At 54.0% G+C, this 17,846-nt stretch overlaps 6 protein-coding genes across 6 annotated transcripts; 2 read left to right on the top strand and 4 right to left on the bottom strand.

Moving 5' to 3' along the window:
- Positions 1 to 141: 141 nt before the first annotated feature.
- Positions 142 to 7,196, bottom strand: BKA78DRAFT_347114 (RING finger domain-containing protein). The gene is made up of 2 exons (XM_066890554.1): positions 802 to 7,196; positions 142 to 741 (listed from the first exon to the last, which is right to left on the bottom strand). The coding sequence occupies exons 1-2, from the start codon at positions 6,942 to 6,944 to the stop codon at positions 474 to 476; spliced, it is 6,411 nt and encodes a 2,136-aa protein (XP_066739927.1). The 5' UTR covers positions 6,945 to 7,196; the 3' UTR covers positions 142 to 473.
- A 697-nt stretch (positions 7,197 to 7,893) lies between these two features.
- Positions 7,894 to 8,319, bottom strand: BKA78DRAFT_356677 (ubiquinol-cytochrome C reductase; the record flags this gene model as incomplete). Its single annotated transcript, XM_066892100.1, has 4 exons — positions 7,894 to 7,953; positions 8,007 to 8,055; positions 8,117 to 8,244; positions 8,311 to 8,319. 4 exons carry the CDS (start codon positions 8,317 to 8,319, stop codon positions 7,894 to 7,896), a joined length of 246 nt encoding a protein of 81 aa, XP_066739926.1.
- Positions 8,320 to 8,807: 488 nt separating this feature from the next.
- On the top strand, positions 8,808 to 9,422 carry BKA78DRAFT_356676 (uncharacterized protein; the record flags this gene model as incomplete). Its single annotated transcript, XM_066892099.1, has 1 exon — positions 8,808 to 9,422. One exon carries the CDS (start codon positions 8,808 to 8,810, stop codon positions 9,420 to 9,422), a length of 615 nt encoding a protein of 204 aa, XP_066739925.1.
- A 1,822-nt stretch (positions 9,423 to 11,244) lies between these two features.
- On the top strand, positions 11,245 to 14,361 carry BKA78DRAFT_356675 (Pro-apoptotic serine protease NMA111; the record flags this gene model as incomplete). The annotated part of the gene is made up of 1 exon (XM_066892098.1): positions 11,245 to 14,361. The coding sequence occupies one exon, from the start codon at positions 11,245 to 11,247 to the stop codon at positions 14,359 to 14,361; it is 3,117 nt and encodes a 1,038-aa protein (XP_066739924.1).
- An 881-nt stretch (positions 14,362 to 15,242) lies between these two features.
- On the bottom strand, positions 15,243 to 17,338 carry BKA78DRAFT_325540 (uncharacterized protein). Its single transcript, XM_066889369.1, has one exon. It carries the CDS (start codon positions 17,079 to 17,081, stop codon positions 15,735 to 15,737), a length of 1,347 nt encoding a protein of 448 aa, XP_066739923.1. The 5' UTR covers positions 17,082 to 17,338; the 3' UTR covers positions 15,243 to 15,734.
- BKA78DRAFT_325539 (uncharacterized protein) lies at positions 17,228 to 17,822 on the bottom strand. The gene has a single exon (XM_066889368.1). The coding sequence runs from the start codon at positions 17,799 to 17,801 to the stop codon at positions 17,379 to 17,381; it is 423 nt and encodes a 140-aa protein (XP_066739922.1). The 5' UTR covers positions 17,802 to 17,822; the 3' UTR covers positions 17,228 to 17,378.
- Positions 17,823 to 17,846: the final 24 nt, after the last annotated feature.

Genomic DNA, 17,846 nt, shown 5'->3' with positions numbered 1-17,846 from the left:
CTTGCTGAGGCACGCATACCCATCGCAACATGGTGCTCTTTGTCCTGGTGGTTTTCAGAGCTTTGCCGCAACCGCACGCAACCATCTCCGTAGGGTCGCCGGGTATTGCACGCTGATCCCTGAGCATTGATTTCCAATTTTGGAAGATGTGATCCAGCAATCGGCTCAGCTGCTCAACAGATCGATTGAGGACGTGTCCGCAATGACTATCGCAGACGCTGCAACGCAATCATGAATAATAACGATCTCGTGGTTATCTATTTTGCAACGAAGCGCATACCTCCCTACAAAACCAAAGAGGAAGAGAAGCAGCTTCAAGCCGCCCAAATGAGACCGTCGCCGAAAGCCATTCCCAACCATGACAGACTAACAGCCTTGCTAACTCCCCAATAAAGTCTACTCCCAGGCGAGCCTTGAACGCTTCTCCATCAACTTTCAAAATGACTCAACCGGTCTTCTCTAAAGACTGCTGTTCAAAGAGTCTCCCATCCTCCAGTGTTGATGTCTCCCTCCAATTTCCTCGCAATCGTCGAGGGGATCTGATGATGCAACCAAACATTGCGAACCAAAGCATCATAGCGTTTTTGATGAAGGTAAAGCTGATGGTGGCGCCGCAAGCTCATGTCGGTCTCGCCGTGCTTGTCGAGGTAAGGTGCTGCAAACCAGCTTCCACTTTGAAAGTGGGTGAAGAGGAGCATGCATTTGCGGATGTTGACAAACATTCCAATGTTTCCTCCGCACCTAGAGAAACCAATACATTAGCATCATGTTCGGACTGTATTCCATCGAACAGTTACTTACTTGGCCTGATGTCGCATGCATCCACCCTGCCGTCTAGAGTCATGCCTCACCATGCAGCAAACGGCCTGGCTGCAGAATATCTCGCCGCAGAAGAGGCAAACACAAGGATCTGTCACCTCCCTTGAAGGGTTTGACGGACATCTGCGTTTTGTAGCCTCGTCTGTGAGAGCATCGTAGAGTTTGGGTAACCCAACCAGCTCAAAGATTGCTGGATGACTAAGAGTAATTGGAATCGTCTGTCCTCCAGGCTTGTTCTCTTTGTAAGAAGCCCAGTGTTTGATCCAAGTCATGGCAATTGACCGCGTAATGACGCTCGGGAGGCCATCACCGACAAACGATCGGAAGATGTCGTCGAGTGAGGGCAGACGTAGGGCCTTGGTCAGGCGTTGCAGCTCCGGCTCCTTAGCCGAGTCATAGCCGGCATCTGGGAATTCAATGCCGTAGCGTACGTGCATCAGGATGACCGTCTTCCGCAGGAAAGGCAGAGCATAGGTATTGACGAGAACGTGGAGGTACCGTAGAAAATTGGCATTCTGCGGCTCGAAAAGGGCCAAAATGCTTTCGGTACTGCTGCCCTCTTGAGGTTCCATCTGAAGCACGATGCGCTTGACGAAAGACGCGAAAACTTCCTGCTGCTCTGGGTCCATGCTACTGCTGTGGTCTTGATAGATACCAGCATTGTCAACAGAGGCCTTGGCCAGGACCTGTGGCTCAGCCAAGACGAACACAGTGATGACTTTGATGATTTCAGCCAGGTAGCAAAGCCGCATGACATGATGAACGTCAAGGCCGAGCACGGGCACCAGGCAGACGGAGCACTCTGCAAGGAAGATGAAGGGATCCTGGAGCAGGATCGGAGGACAAGGCTTGGTGCCAGTCGCCGAGTACTCTTCAATGAGAGGGTGACCAAACATCAGCTGGTAGAGTTGTCTGGACTGATTTTCTAGAAATTCTCGGTTGGTGCGATTATCGCCGCCATGGCGGACACCGCCGACAGCAAGGTAAGAAGATACAGTCTCTGACAGCACTCGAAGGTGAGTCAACGAGTGGTCCGAGATTTTGTCGAGCAACGTGCAGCCGACCTCGGACTCAATGCCACGCTGGGCAATCTCGGCTGCTGAGATGGAATATCCAAGCGACTTCATGAGAGTGTCGGTATAGGTCAGGTCATCCGTGTCTCTAGAGTGGTTGGGATAGGTGTATCTGGTTTGAAGCATGTTCGCTCTCATAGTGTCCCTGAGCCGGTGGTAGACCTTGAGCAACTCAATGGGGGGCGTGACCTGCAAGACAGGGGCCGTGTTCTCAGGACCAGGCAGGAAGGGATCTCTGGCCCCGTCAGTCTCTGTAAACACGATACCAGCACCAGGAAGTGGGAATGTGGAACGGGGCGGCGGAACTGCTACTGTGGTGACCACAGGACCAAGCCCAGACAAGTCGGAGAGTCTCTCTGCCAGCGATGATACCATGTTTGAAGATCCATACTCGAAGAACATTCTCTTCGCGAGCGCATAAACTGATGGTATTTCTCGGGAGGAGGCTGTCTCCCCAGACTTTGAAATGAAATTTTTGAGCTGCTGGCAGACATGTGATTCAATCCACGCGTCGAAACCGGTCTCTGGTTCCAAGACGCCTGGGTACGTAATAGTCTTGCTTTCCCAAATGATTGGCAAGAAGGCATTTCCAAGAGCCTTGCACAAAGGACACATGAACTCTTTGAATGCTGGTCGCTCTGGGTGATGCCTGGCGATCTGATTGTGATGTCTTCTCTCGGTCGCCTTGTTGTAGACTTCGAAGCAGGAGTAGTGCATGATATGGCCACAGCCAGTGCTGACCGGCCCTCTTTTGATGTGGGAGTGAGAGAAACCTTTGCCAAGATCCTGGCGTTCGGTGATGATTGTTTTGCCTTCGAATGTCGTTTTTTGCACTACTCTTCGGTTTTTGCTTGCGACTCCGAATGGTCTAATGTGCTCGGCAGATCTGTCTAGGTTTACCGGTGTGTCCACGACTTCTTCGATCCAGTCTTGATCGCGAACATCAGTCTGCCGCAGGATGCTACTCTCGTTGATGTACGCAAATGTGCCATAAAGACGACTGTCGTTGGTCTGCTCTTGGCACAGGATGCAAGTTCCAGATGGATACTTCCAAGTTTTGTCTTCCTGGGCAGGAGTAGCTTCATACTCATCCGAGTCGCTAAAGTCGCCCTCGCCCCAGTCAATGTCCTGATTGGCCATGAAGTTGGTCTGTTGTTCTTTAAACTGAGCCATGACGCGTGCCTGTCTCTCCAGGGCTTGCTTTTTCTTGAGCTCCTTTTCCTGTGCGGACGACGAGGCGGGAGATTCGGTGTCCATTCTGTCGACACCAGGAACAGCGCCTTCAAATCCGATAGGATGTCTCTGTTGAATTCGTGATAGGATCAAGCGGATTTTGGGTTCACATCCCTTGAACTCCTCCTTTTCCAATAGCGACCGAAGCAAAGAGACGATTGTGTTCAGTTGCTCAACGTCTCCGAGCCGACTGGAAGTGAATGACTTCGACAAAGCGAAGAAAGTGAAGGATTTGGTGTCAGAGACCGTTCCATTCGATGCTACGTCATGAAGCTCCTCATTGACTACGACCACGATCAGCTGGAGGACAAACTGTAGGAAACCCTCGATTCTTGTCACTGGAACACTTGGCGTGTATGAGGGGGCAGCAATTGCGTAGTCAAGGAAGTGATAGACAAGCTGCGCAAAGAGAGGTATCGCCGTGAATTTTGCCAGGTTCTGAAAGACTCCAGAATGGATGCGTGGTAACTTTGGCTCAAAAACTATGCTGGCAGCATCTCTGCCTGTCTTTTTGGCCATGTAGTTCTTGTAGATGTTTTCTGCTTCCTCTCGGCTGTTGCGGTTGTAGTGCGCAATGTAGGGATCGATCTCCTCAGTGTACTGCTCCTTTAATGCGAAGGTACCAGTGTCGGAAAGGCCTTCTGGAGCGCGGAAAATCGTCATTTCTTTGAGAATGTCGCCAAATTCATCCGAGTCCTGAAGCCTCTCTGAGAAGCGCGAAGTCAAGTCCGAGTAGGCCATGGGCTTGAAGCAAAGAGTGTGTGCAATGTCGCGTCGTGCAGCAGCAGCCAGCGGGTTTGTGTTGCTCTCTGAAGGCAACAGTGACGAACGATCGCTTAGCAGAATGATGAGGAGATGGACAAAATCTTCAGCAACTTCTACAGTCTGAGCATCATCATATCCAGGTCGAACCGTGTAGTCGCCTCTAACCCAATTCGTCATCCCGAACCGGTCGATAATCTGCGCAAGAAAGTCGGGCATGGGACAAATGACTAAGCCGGCTTGCAGGAGGAAAATGTCGCGCTGATGAGAGTTGTCTCTTTGAGCTACCCCGCGGTAGGTGGTCATTTGATGTCGCAGAGTGATGCCGTTTCTCACCCACATGCCAGCCCTCATCTGTGCCAGCCATGCGCACACTCGGAGTGGGAAGTCGAAAGTCGCTAAGAGGTATTCTTCTGGCTGACACTCTGGAATCTGGGCTCTCGGAGGCGTGGGGTAGTCCCTGAGCTCTTGCATTGTAAACATCAACAAATCACGGAGTGACTCCTGTGTCATGGCCTTGCCACGATCGATCAACCATGACAAGGCATAGTGAAGGGCGTGGTGGAAGCTCATAGGTTCCTTTTCGACCACGAAATCGACGACCTTGTACCTGGGCCAATTGTAGACAGGGCCGACTTTGTCGACTTCAAACGTGTCGAGCAACTTGAACTTGGTTTCTGACTTCAACTCGGCCTGGTTGAACCGCTTTCTTTCGGATCCCATTGAGTGTATTATCACAACCTTGGCAGTCGTTCGTATGGCTCGGCACACGCTGGACAGATCGGGATCCCGTTCAGGAACGAAAGACTCGGCAAATTGGCGGCACAGCTTGTTCATCTCGCGAGTAATGAGAGATGCACTAATCCACGCATCCGTCTCGTACTCGACATGCTCTCCGACGGCGCGAACATTAGGGCAGATTCCCTGGTGCAGCTTGACGAGGTCTAAGAATTGCAAAAGATACCTGTTCTCGTTGCAGATCCTCTCCTGCACGTGTTCTGATGCTAGGAGATACTTCATATCGAGGAAGAAGTGGTACATTCGTCGGTTCGTAACAGCGCCGGCGTCAAAGGCAAGGGTGGCCATAGGATTAACGTCCGAGGGATATCCCACTTGACGTGTTGTCAAGAATGTGTACAGGATGGCCATCAAGTTGGTAAGAAAGTTTCCTCTCTCCACCACTTCCGCAGTAATCGATGGCGTAGTCAGCATTTGGAGGGAGAGATTGATTATCGAGTAGTCGGGCTCCCTGTCTGCGACCAAATACAACTGGGCAAGCGTGGTATACAGTGCTGCAAAACGCAAGCCAAGGATCCGCTTGAAGTTGGGGATCGTAACGACGGTGCTGATGAATACATCCCGGATGTCAATGCGAACCTTCTTCCACATACGGAGATCGTAAAGAACCATGAAATCTAGGCGGACGCGCTGCCAAAGGTCCTCGTGCACAGGCAAGTTGGCCCTCATGTGGTAGCTTTCGGGCTTTTCCAGCCAGTATCTGGCTGGCCTTGGGGGGCGCAACGTCCTTGTCTTGATCTTTGGAGTCTTGGGTACTTCCATAGTGGGTGGCGGATCTTCTGAAAACATGTGGTCGAAAGCAAGCGATTCGCCATCCGAGTCTGCTGGAGTGTGGACTTGTTCGCGCCTTCTCGGAGCCGGTGGAGGCGGAGGCGGCGGATAACCTGCAAATGTTGCTTCTGAATTCTCGAGGCTGTCAACCCCGTCGGAGCCATCCATGTCGACATCGCCGTCGCCCTCTTCGCCTGCTCCAGTGACGATGTCGTCGATGTCCATGTTCAAGTCTTCCTCATCCAAGTCTTCCTCATCGTCCCACTCGTTTTCTGGTTCATCAGGGACTCCACGCCTAGCCCATTGTCTATTTGGAGGAATAATGCCGTAGAGCATCCTAAGCTCGTCCTCAACCTCTGACGCTTCATGGTCATCGATGCCATCGGTGCCGATTTTGGCGTGATGTGCTTCGCTGCCCATGCGCCACGGTTTCAGCATCTCCTCGCATATAACAGTGCGTAGAATGGAGCCATCCGGTCCAACTGTGCATCCACAAATGTCGGATATCCATTCAACAATGGTACCACACATTTGTTCGCGGAAAGTATCTCTGGCCGAGCGAATTGTGACAGTGAGCTTTATTTCCTCGATGATTTTGGCCATGCGGAGCAGCGCCGCAACATCTGTCGAGTAGTAGACAATGCTGCGGCCAATGTCGTCCGTCTCGTGCGCCACATTCCAACCGAACTTTTTGGTCTCTTTGCAAGCCCTAGCCACTTGATTTTCAACATCGACTGCGGTGTGCTTTTCGTCGTTCCACAGAACCAGCGCAAATTCGTCATCGGCTTCTGTGGCGTCTACTCCTCCGTATCTTTTCGAATTGAGCCGAGACAGCCGCTCGTCCTCGCGTATAAGTTCCTCCGTCTTGGGAAATCGAAGCTGCTCGGGCGAGCACGAAAAGACGTCGCAAATGTAATCCAGAGCGCGTGAGACTGTGGTTCTCATGCTCGCCACCAAGTCATCAGGCAGTGCTGGCGGCTCTTTGGCCTTGCCAGCAGATTTCTCTTCTCCAGGTAAGGCAGTGTGGATGTTGCAGTGCAAGGGGCGGATCCAGGCCTCTTGGTCTCCGCAGTCACAGCACCCGGAATTGCCTGGTGAGATGCTGACATACACTGTGTGACCTTCGTGATCCGAAGAGTCAAAGCATTTTGCGCACAAAACGCATGTTTCATCCACCGAACAAGTCTTGCATCTGTATGTTGCCTCGCCAGCCTTGAATATATGTCCGCACGGATGGCCCTTTGCAGATGCAGTGTATTCGGCTCCTTCAACAGCGCCTTGCGCATCCCGCAAGCTCCAGCGCGTTCCTGACCGGGGCGGACCCTGGGGAAAGAAGAGTGTAAGATAGTCGTCGCGCTCGCCGGCCAGCGAGCGAAATAGGGTTTCGAGGAGGGCGCATCGGGCTTCTTCGGTATAGCGCTTGCTGAACTCCCTGGGGAGGGCTCGGAGCCGCAAGCAAAGCTCTTCCTCCAGGGCAGATATAAGCATGGTTGCTCTAGGCGAGTGACGAAAGCTGGTCCAGAGCTCGAAGATAGAATGTGGGGTAGCACCGAATGAAATCGAGATTCCACGAGGATTGGCCGGGTGGGATTCACGGGTTTTGCGTGGTCGTCATGTCGAGCAGTCGGAGAATCTGGCCAGATGTCGGGCAGAGAGGACGGAGATGTTTTGGTGGCGGTGGGTTGGGGAGCGGCAGGTGGAGTTTGAGACGATCGACCAAGGCGGGCAAGGATGCTGATGCGAATGCGGATGCTTCAAGAGTCACCTCGACCGCCGCACACCTGTCGATACGTCAGAGCGCGCCAGCATTCTTAGTCAGCACTTGAGACTTCTAGTCCAATCACGAATATGATCCTCCCTTTCTGAACTAAGGCTAGAATAAAAGAATTCTGTTCAATTTTGTAGATTTCACAAATCGCGGAAGTGCACCGAATACCGCGCGACATGCTACACAGCGAGAGCAGCTTCACATGAAAAGCGGATTCTGGTCAACTCGACCGAACGCGAAGTACTCTCTAGGTTTACTGGGCTCGATACAATGCGCCGATCCTGAGCGTCGCCATTTGCCCAAAAAGCAATTGTGCTGCTCTCAGAGCCCTTGCGACCAATTGAGCAAGACCTCAACTTGCGCCTTCAACTATCGGAGGTTTCGTAGGAGGTTTCGTAGATTCCAAGAGTCCAAGAGTCGATAATTTCGAGTCTTGGACATGTGCCCTCGCAAGATTCCAGTATCATCAAGTGGTTAGAAGGTCCAAGGCTTGGTTATGCGCAAGAAAGGAGGCTAGCTTCACTGGGACAGGCATCAGCTCTCCAGAATGAAATCGATTACCGTCTCGCCTGTCTATGCATCTTTGGCCCGTTTGCTAAAGGAACAGTAGCAACCCAGAAATATGTCTTTGATCTTCTTCCAACCTCAATTGAAGGCTATATGGGCATTCTACTCGTCATCCTCGTCCTCCTTCTCGAGGAACTGGTGCTTAATGTCCTTCCATTGGCGCTGGACATGGTGTTAGCCATGCCACGAGTGGTGCGGGATGGACCGGAACTCACTCCCTTGTTGATGTTGTTCCAGAGGCTGTCTGACGCAGTGTCGAATGACCTGTTGCGACGCTTGTAAGCCTCCTCCCACCGTTGATCTAGGAGTTGTTGGTCAAACGTACAGTTGCAAGCCGAATGCGCCGACGAAGACGGTCGAGACGAAGATGTAGTTGCGCTTGATGAGGGTGCTGAGGCGGTCGTTAGTGGTAGTTTCGTTTCCAGCGGCCCGGAGAAAACTTGCTTGTAGATGCTGTGAGCGATCTGCATTGGCTGCGTTAGCATGTCTGCGGCGTGATGGAAAGATTCCAAGACTTACGCCTGCCATTTTGTCTGCGGGAGCGAAGGACGCTGGGGTTGTAGAAGATCGGTGGTGTTGCTTGCTAGGGCGTGGTTCAAACGTTCCTTGAAGATGTCGGCCTGCCGGAGCGAATGGGGACGAAGCGATTGACGAACTGAGGGCGGGCCTGTTGGCGCAAATTAGTCTTGGCCAGACTTTGGCAGTTGCAGGTGGCTAGCTTGGGCCACTACTTTTCCACTCCTAGCTCCGGCATTTCGGCAGGCTGCCAAACGGCCTCCTCCAACACGCCATTTGCTCCTCTGCGTCTCATCAACGACGGGAGCTCCCGCCTCTTCTTGCAAAACCTGGTGCCGTCTCGGCATTCTTTGGGGCTTCCGTTGGCAATTTCGACAGCACCACTACTCTCTACGCATCCCTCACCAACTCCTACGACCGTCAACCCCGCACCTCCGAACTCGCCCACGCTGCAAGGACTCACTTCACTCCCGCACAAGACCGGCCTCGCAACCTCGACAATGCCATCGGAACTCAGGCCGAAGCCTGCCAACTCTGGCGCAGTCACCTCCTCTGATGGCTTGCGACACATTCCATCTTCCACGCGCGCCGACGGCTCGGTTCGCAAAGAAATTCGCATTCGCCCAGGCTACCGCCCTCCTGAAGACGTGGAGCTATACAAGAGCAGAAATGCCGAGGCATGGAAGAACAGAGGAAAGGGAGGAGTTCCAGGAGCAGAGGCCATGGAATCCAAGTCTCAGATCACCAGCGCCAGTGCAAACAAGAATGCGAAGAGGAGGGAGGCTCGGAAGAAGGCTGCCACTGCTGGCACTCCTGCAGACGAGACCAACGACAAGGACGCTGTCAAACCGAAGGACGAGCCGAATACTGCCACCCAGTCTGCTAATGCTGCCGAAACCCCCAAGGACCCAGAAGCAGAGAACGAGAAGGAGGCCAAGAAGCTTACCAAGAAGCTGCGCCAGGCCCGTGAGCTCAAGGATAAGAAAGACAAGGGAGATTCCCTTCTCCCGGAGCAGTTTGAGAAGGTCATCAAGATGAGCGAGTTGATTCGACAGTTGGATAATCTGGGCTTCGACGCAAACGGAGAGAAGAAGAAGCAGGATGAAGCCACTTGAAAGCTTCAAGCTCTCCGATGACTTGTAAAACTCCGTAACCAAATTCGACTCACAGCTGTCCGACGGCAAATCCGTTTGCTACTGGCTGCTGCCCCCAGCGGCGCTTGAAACCCGATCCGCTTTGGCTATGAGAAATCAGACTCCGGCTGAAGCATCTGATGGAACCGAACATCAAGCGACACACATTACCTATCCTGTATGCTTCGGGGTCACAATCACTCCCTCTCTCCAAGGACTGGCGTCTTAACAATCAAAGGAGCCTCATGCGACGGACCTTGGAAAGACCACCACGCGGGACGACAGTCGAAAATTGGCCACCTCAGTCCCATGAACACCAGCTACCACGATTGTAGCCTTTTGCGAAAGGTCGACTCAAGATCAATTTTGACAGTCACCTTATAAATTGGTCTTGAAACCCCAAGTCAACATCATCAGTCACTTAAACGCCCCATCCCCAGACCAGCAATGGTCTCACGATAAAAACCTCCGGTTTCAATAAATATCTTGACTTCATTCCCATCTGACCATGTTTGCCGTTGCCAGGCTCGCCTCCTTTTCCAAAGTCGCTCTCTTGTATGTCCTACAACTCTGCAACTGCCTTGTTGCGCACTCTATCGCCTGGCTCTCAGACTCTGTTTCGGGAAATGTCCACATTTGATCTCTTATAAAATACCTTGTGTGGGACTCGTTCAGTGCCGCAATGGCGGTTCAGAATATTTCTGCAACGCCACGGCTGCCTTGCCTTTTTACCATTTCTTCTGTTACCATTTCGAGTCTTACTGGTGCCAATAGACAAGGGAGCATCCCTTGCCTGGCGCTGTAATCATAGAGTGTATTTCCAATCTTGAAGGATGGTTACGAAGACCATTTGAGCATTTGCGCCTGAGTTTGCGACAACTTGTTTGAGTTTCTTTTATTAGCCAGTGGTTGGCTTCTGGACGACTGGTATCTCACATGCGACGAGACAAAGAAGACGCTGGTTGACTGCTTTGTTGTTCTTCGGCCAGTTTGATTGTTGTGCTCTGTCGTTGATGTAGCTTAGCCTCCCCAATCTTGCGGCTCTGCTAATTGTCACTGGCTCCGGGCTGATCAACCATGGAGACTCAATGTTTGCGGCAGTCAATGCGTAGTCAGGACTATCTTGAAGCCTTCCCCTGCAGAAAACATGCTGGGCCATTGAAACGACATGGGTTGCGAACACCTTGATGTCATTGCCGGCAAGGCCTACTGCACTGTGGCGACCAAATCAAAGCTGGAAAATGTAAAATGTTTTCACGCAATCAAACCATGAAAGGCTGCAATATTCTCTGCAATCAGAAGCATATTCAGGAGGATCAGATGTTGGCTTTGTCAATTAGGTAGTCGCAAACAAATCGTGACGTTGAAATACAGTTCTGGAAAAGGCAAGAAGGTTGGTCCGACTGCTGTCTATATGCGCGCACGGACTGTATTCTCTGCCTGCATGCGTGCTTAGCCAAATTTCCAGGGCGCCCTGCTTCGATGCTGCTGCACTGCCGTCTTTCAAACAACATCTCTTTCGCACCACTTCACCACCAATTCGTTTTCTTTTGGTGGACACTCCGCCGACATTTCACCCATCTGAATGCGCGCTGGCTCTTGGCTTGGTCGCGAAATCCGAAGTCCCTCCTTCGCCACGCTTGCGCGCCCTCCACTGCGACAACATCCAATCCGCCTTGGACGATACGCTTCAGCCTGCTCGCCGTCGTTCCCAGCGCTTACGGACCTTTGCTCAAGGCTCTCAATCACTTCACGGCGATCCTTTGCGCACGTTCCCCAGTTGCTGTCAAATCAGAAGCCCGTCATGAATCACACAAACCCGGACGCTGCCCGCAGCAAACGCAAGCAGCCACCTACCGGTAACCCTTCCAGCGACCGACCCATGAAGCAGAGGAAGCCTGAAAACGAGCAATCCTCACTTCCTGATCAACAGAGCGCGCAATTGAACGGCTTTGACGGCAACGGAAGCGTGCCCAACGGAATGGAAGTCGACGACGACTCGGACGACGTGCGCTCTGTCGCATTCGCCGGCATCTCCGCCGAAACCTACGAATGGCAGCGCACAATAGAGAAGGTGGTTAAGAACGTCGTCTCGATTCACTTTTGCCAAACAGCCGCCTTTGACACCGACTCAGCCTTGGCCAGTGAGGCGACGGGCTTCGTGGTGGATGCGGAAAAGGGATACATTCTTACGAACCGGCACGTTGTTGGCGCAGGGCCTTTCTGGGGATACGTCATTTTCGACAACCATGAGGAGGTCGACGTAAAACCGGTCTACCGCGACCCTGTCCACGACTTTGGTATCTTACAATATGACCCCAAGGCAGTCAAATACATGGATCTTTCGGCACTGGTTTTGAGGCCGGATCTAGCCCGGGTTGGAGAGGAAATCAGGGTCGTTGGAAACGATGCCGGTGAAAAGCTCAGCATCCTGTCTGGTGTCATCAGTCGCTTGGATCGCAACGCGCCAGAGTATGGAGAGGGCTACAGCGACTTCAATACCAACTATATCCAGGCGGCGGCATCAGCCAGTGGTGGAAGTTCCGGCAGTCCTGTAGTCAACCGCGATGGCTCTGCCGTTGCGCTGCAAGCTGGTGGCCGTGCCGATGGAGCAGCAACAGATTACTTCCTCCCACTAGACCGTCCTCTCCGCGCTCTGCAGTGCATTCAAAAAGGCGAGCCCGTGACGCGAGGGACCATTCAAACTCAGTGGGTCCTCAAGCCGTTTGACGAGTGTAGGAGATTGGGCTTGACTGCAAACTGGGAGGATGCCATGCGGAAACAATTCCCCAAGGAGACTTGCTTGCTAGTTGCCGAAGTGGTTCTGCCAAAGGGTCCTGCGTACGGTCTTCTCCAAGAGGGCGATATCCTGATAAAGATCAATGACGCTCTCATTTCTCAATTTGTCCGGCTGGATGGCATCTTGGACGACAGTGTTGGCGGCAAAATCAAGCTCCTGATCCAACGCCAAAGCGTAGACATGGAAGTGGAGATTGATGTCGGGGATCTTCACGCAATCACCCCCGACAGATTCGTTACAGCTGCCGGAGCGTCGTTCCATGACCTCTCATACCAGCAGGCAAGACTGTACGCCATTGCAACCAAGGGCATGGGTGTTTTTGTCTGCGACGCATCTGGATCGTTCAGATTTGAGGGCAGTGACTATGGCTGGCTTGTCCAGTCAGTGGACCACAAGGAGACGCCAGATCTTGACACCTTTGTCGAGGTCATGAAGAACATCCCCGACCGGAGTCGAGTCGTCGTGACCTACAAGCACATCCGCGACCTACACACGCTAAACACCAGCGTGCTGACCATTGACCGCCACTGGCATGACAAGATGCGCCTTGCCATCCGGGACGACAACAAGGGCCTCTGGAACATTTCCGACATTGCAGATAGAATTCCCCCCAAGCCGCGCACGCCTCAACGCGCAAACTTCATCCGCATGGACCATGCCCAGCACCCTGAGGCCATGGATATCGTGCGAAGCTTCGTGCGTGTGACGAGCTCGATGCCCCTCAAGCTCGACGGCTTCCCGCGAACTAGAAAGGTCGGCTATGGACTGGTTGTGGACGCTGAAAAGGGCCTCGTTCTGGTCTCCCGCGCCATGGTGCCGTATGATCTTTGCGACATCCAAGTCACAATTGCAGACTCGATTGTCGTCGAGGGAAAGCCTGTTTTCCTCCACCCTCTCCAAAACTACGCCATTGTGCAGTACGACCCCTCGCTCGTTCTTGCACCGGTCAAATCAGCCAAACTCTCGGACAAATTCATCAAACAGGGTGACAAGACCATCTTTTTCGGATTCAACCAAAACCTGCGCCCAGTCGTTGCAGAGACTGTCGTTACAGACATCACCACCGTCGCCATCCCCGCGAGCGCCGCCACTCCCCGCTACCGCGCCATCAACCTGGACGCCGTCACAGTCGACACCAACTTGGCCGGCCAGTGCGGCAGCGGCGTTTTGATTGCTGAAGACGGCACCGTGCAGGCCATCTGGCTGACGTACCTCGGCGAGCGCAGCGCCCACAGCGGCAAAGACGTGGAATACCACCTCGGACTGTCGACACCCATGGTAGAGCCCATTTTGAGCCAGCTGTCCAACGGAATCACGCCCAAGCTACGCATCCTCAACGTCGAGATGCACACGGTGCAAATGGACAAGGCACGCATAATGGGCGTGCCGGAGGAGTGGATCCAGCGCGTGGAGCACGAGGACCCGGAGCGGCACCAGCTCTTCATGGTGCGCAAGGTCGACTCGGACCACGCGGACGGGCTGCTCGAAGGCGACATTGTGCTGTCGTTCAACGGAAAGCTCATCACGCGCGTCGCCGACCTGGACATCATGTACAACAACGAGCTGCTGGACGCCGTCGTGATCCGCAAGCAGGAGCAGCTCAGCATCAAGGTGCCGACGGTGCCGACGGGCGACCTGGAAACCACGCGCGCCGTCCTCTTCTGCGGCGCCATCCTGCACCGCCCACACCACGCCGTGCGCCAGCAGATCTCCAAGGTCCACAGCGACATCTACGTGTCGGGCCGCATGCGCGGCTCGCCCGCCTACGCGTACGGCCTCGCGCCGACCAACTTCCTGACGCACGTCAACGGCGTGCCGACGCCCGACCTGACGTCGTTCCTGGCCGAGGTCAAGAAGATCCCCGACAATACCTACTTCCGGCTCAAGGTCATGACGTTTGACAACGTGCCGTGGGTCGCCACGATGAAGAAGAACGAGCACTACTTCCCGACGATTGAGTTTGTCAAGGACGAGGCCGAGGAGCTGCGCTGGAGGCGCGTGCTCCACGAGTGCGACGAGGGCGGCGCCCGCGAGATGCTGGGCGACGTCGTCGACACGGGGGATGCGGGTGCTGCGGGCGACGGCGTGGTGCCGGAACGGCTGATGACCGAGGACGCTTAAGTGCGCGTCACTGGAGGGAGCGGGCAGCTGATCAAAAAGGGCGGGCCTTTGGATGGGCGGTTGGGTGTGTTGTGGTCAGAGGAGAGGGGCCATCGACATTTGGAGAAGGCAAATTCATAAAAAGGCGAGGAAGCCGGGAACGGACAGACAGACGCTCGATCAGACAGCGACAGTCACTTAAAAAAGAGGCACCACAAACAAAAAACAATAGACCGAGTCGAAACAATCACCATGTAGTTTAGCCGTAGCGAGGTAATGTGGAGGAAGACGGGGATTCAAAACAAAAAGCATTCAAGAAGGCGTAGTAGACGTGGAGTAGACATTGTGGGGATCCAAGTCAGGGTTGCGCATCGAATCGACCGCCGCGTTGTTGCGTCTTGTCTCGTGTGTCCTGAGCCTTTCATCAATGAATCCATCTCAACCATGTGCCAGCACTCCCTCTAGAGGCACGTTGTGGCGGCAGCCCTTTGTTTGGCTACAGAAAGTCTTCGCCTTGGCATGACAATCAAGTAGACACGAGCATGGTTTTTGTTTCATCTGGATTCCTGTCCGTCTTGACCATCTATTACGTCGCGCTCCATGTCCGCACTGTCTGTCGCTGTAGTGTAGTAGCCAACCCTCTATCCCTTCTACCGCAGAGCTCGCTCGTGGAAGCAAAGAAGAAACCCCGAGCCCCAGAAATCTTTGGCGATGGAAAATGAAAAAGGCAGAGCAAAAGAAAAAGCAGCATCGAAGAAAGCAAAAAAAGAAAAACCACGCCGAATCCTTGACTCCACGCTCCGGCTGCCTCGCGATCATTCATTCCATCTCGCTCATGTGTGTGTGTTGTATGGTACAAAATCCGAAAGAAGAGAAAAGCCCTCAAAAGCAAGGGAAAAAGGGAAGCCGCATAGGAAGAAAAAGGCGAATGTCTATAGACTCGACTGACTTGCTTGCTCGCTCGCTTGCTTGCTTGCGCTTGTATCCATCCCAATCATCTAACGCAGAGTGGTTGTCGTTGGAACGCTTTGCTTAACGCCGTGACTCGGAACGCCTTGCCAGCAAAAAAAAAGAAAAAGTGAGAAAAAGCAGAAGTGGTGGTGAGAAGTGAAGGGGATGAGAAGCGTGTCGAGCAGCTGTCGACAGCGGACCGGCGCGCTTCCGGTAGGTCTTGGGTATCGAGCTAGGTCGTGTGGGGGGAGGTGAAGGAGGTTGTGACGTTGAAAGGTGCCAGTCGTGTGATGATGCGTTGAGGGTTTTGTTGGTCGAGAGCGAATCGAGAGAGGATGGCAACCGGTATCCAGAAAGTTGTAATGCTAGACGGAACTAGTCTTCGGGAGCTCACCATGTGACTCTCTCTCTGCCATTCCAGTCGTCCTAACCGCCAACCGTCTTTACTTCCTGACCGGGTAGGTAAAAGTCTTGCCGTCCATGAGACCCCACACCTCCTCGACAATCTTCTTCTGGCCATCCTCGGGAGCGCCGCGGACAGCAAAGTAGCAGCGGCCCTCGAGCTCAGGGGCCCAATCGCCCGGGTTCGCCGACGCCAGCAAGCCGCCCGCCTCTTGCAAGATGATGCAGCCGGCACACACGTCCCAGATCCACACGCCGGCCTCCCAAAAGGCGTCGAACCAGCCCGCCGCGACGTAGCAAAAGTCGAGAGCCGCGGAGCCGTTGGAGCGGATCGAGTGCACCATGGCGCCGCCTTCGTCCTTGGAGGAGAGCAGCTTCTTGTGGACAGAGGTGCGCAGGTCCCAGTTGGGTCCGTTGCGCTGGTTGCCCCATTCCACGGCGACGAGGCAGTCGTTGAGAGAAGTGAGCGGAGCAGGAGTCTTCTTGATAGGAAGGGCCGTCTTGCGGCCGTCGAAGCGCGTCAGGTGCGCGCCTTTGCCCTTGACGGCGGTGAAGAGGTCGCGGCGGAAGGGGTTGTAGATGACGCCTACTACGGGCTTGCGGGCGACGGTGAGGGCAAGCGAAATGGCCACGTTTGGGAAGCCATGGATGAAGTTGAGCGTTCCGTCGACCGGGTCGACGACAAAGGTCGGCGCGTCAGTGAGCTTTTGGCCCTCCTTGAAAGTCTCTTCGCCGAGAAAATCGAAATTGGGAAAAGCGGCCTTGAGACTCTCGTAGATCATGGCTTCGACGGCCTTGTCGGTGGCTGTGACACGGTCGCTTGAGTTGTTCTTCGTGTCACTGTCGTCGACGGAAGGGTCGGCGGCCACAATCATGTCGCCCGCGCGGTAAGCAATCTGAATGAGAATGGAGCAGATGCTCTCGAGATCATAGTCGCGGGTGAGGCAGTCGACCAGGGCATTGTCAACGACCTTGACGTCAAAGCTGGATCCATCCGGACTGGTCAGAGGCGACTCGGTGGTCGAGGTGCGAGTGAAGACGGGCGAAATGCTTGAGATTGAGGCCTCCGACTCGTTGGTGAAGCTCATGGCGGGCGATTTGATTGAGTTTGCACGGTCGAGAGGGCGGTTGGAGCTGTGGTGGAGGAGCTGGCGCAAAGCGCAGTTTTTGCGCCCGCCGTGTGGAGAGTGGTGTGGAGAAAGCAGCGGCGGTTGCCTTTTTCGGACAGACAAGAGACCAGTGGAGAATCGGGCGAAGGATTGGAAAGCAGCGAAAAGGACGAGGGCTGGCGGAACGGACAATGGGCGCGGACGACGGTGGAGCAGACGTTGACGAAAAGCGGTGGTGTTGAGGGAGGTGGACAGCCCGACTAGGAAATATATAGGCATCGTGTAGCCAGACAAAGGCGAACAACATGTGAGGGAAGGACCCAGACGGTGCCTAATGAATTAAAGGCCGAGATAACTTTAATTCGTTATCGCGACGCGCCTTTGTCTTGCAGCTCGCACAGGACTCCGTGCGTCCATTGTGCAGCGTGATTCGCTCGACACTCACAGTCGTCGACGACTGTGGCAGCAATTTCGCGCAATCGCCAGCCGCTCTTCATCTACTTACACCACCACCACCAAGAGGAAGAGGAGAACCACGAGAAGGTCGTCGCGCTCAAGTTGCCGAGGCCCAATGGCTTATCTCACGAGCACCTTGCTGGCGCCGGTCTGTCTGCCGACTCGAGATTGCGCCCTCATTCTGCCGTCTTGGACCAACGCTCGCAGCGGGTGCAGGAGCTGGGATGAAGCCGGGCTGTGAGGGATTAGGGCGCTCCTCGTCCGAGCCTTGGGCCACGACATGCATCGTCGGGCAAGACCAGCGCTGGAGGAGTCATGGAGTCGTCGTCTCCTGAGGTATTGTAGACTGTACAAGACATGTCGTTGAAAGAGAGCTTTAGCGAGGCAAAAGCAAACATGCAGAGCGGCAGCCTGCAGGAACGGGACCGGGAGCCTAACCCTTTCCCAAATCCACCTATCCAAAGACGACGGCGCTGATTTCTGCCTGGAAGGATTCACCGCACCGACCACGAGCAAACGCCATTCGAGAAACACGAGAAACATCAATTCTCTATAAAATGCAGCTTTTGTCGACTTCTCCTGACAACC

This window comes from Phyllosticta capitalensis (assembly GCF_038381095.1).
Source record: "Phyllosticta capitalensis strain CBS 128856 chromosome Unknown BKA78scaffold_11, whole genome shotgun sequence".
Taxonomy (NCBI): Eukaryota; Fungi; Ascomycota; class Dothideomycetes; order Botryosphaeriales; family Phyllostictaceae; genus Phyllosticta; species Phyllosticta capitalensis.
This window is presented reverse-complemented; position numbering and strand designations above follow the sequence as displayed.

What these genes read in the sequence shown, in the direction of transcription:
- BKA78DRAFT_347114 (XM_066890554.1), bottom strand. Translation starts at nt 6,944, where the DNA reads ATGCTTATATCTGCCCTGGAGGAAGAGCTTTGCTTGCGGCTCCGAGCC. An exon ending in TGCATGCGACATCAGGCCAA is followed by an intron (nt 742 to 801) that starts GTAAGTAACTGT and finishes TGGTTTCTCTAG; the next exon opens with GTGCGGAGGAAACATTGGAA.
- BKA78DRAFT_325540 (XM_066889369.1), bottom strand. Translation starts at nt 17,081, where the DNA reads ATGCCTATATATTTCCTAGTCGGGCTGTCCACCTCCCTCAACACCACC.
- BKA78DRAFT_325539 (XM_066889368.1), bottom strand. Translation starts at nt 17,801, where the DNA reads ATGTTTCTCGTGTTTCTCGAATGGCGTTTGCTCGTGGTCGGTGCGGTG.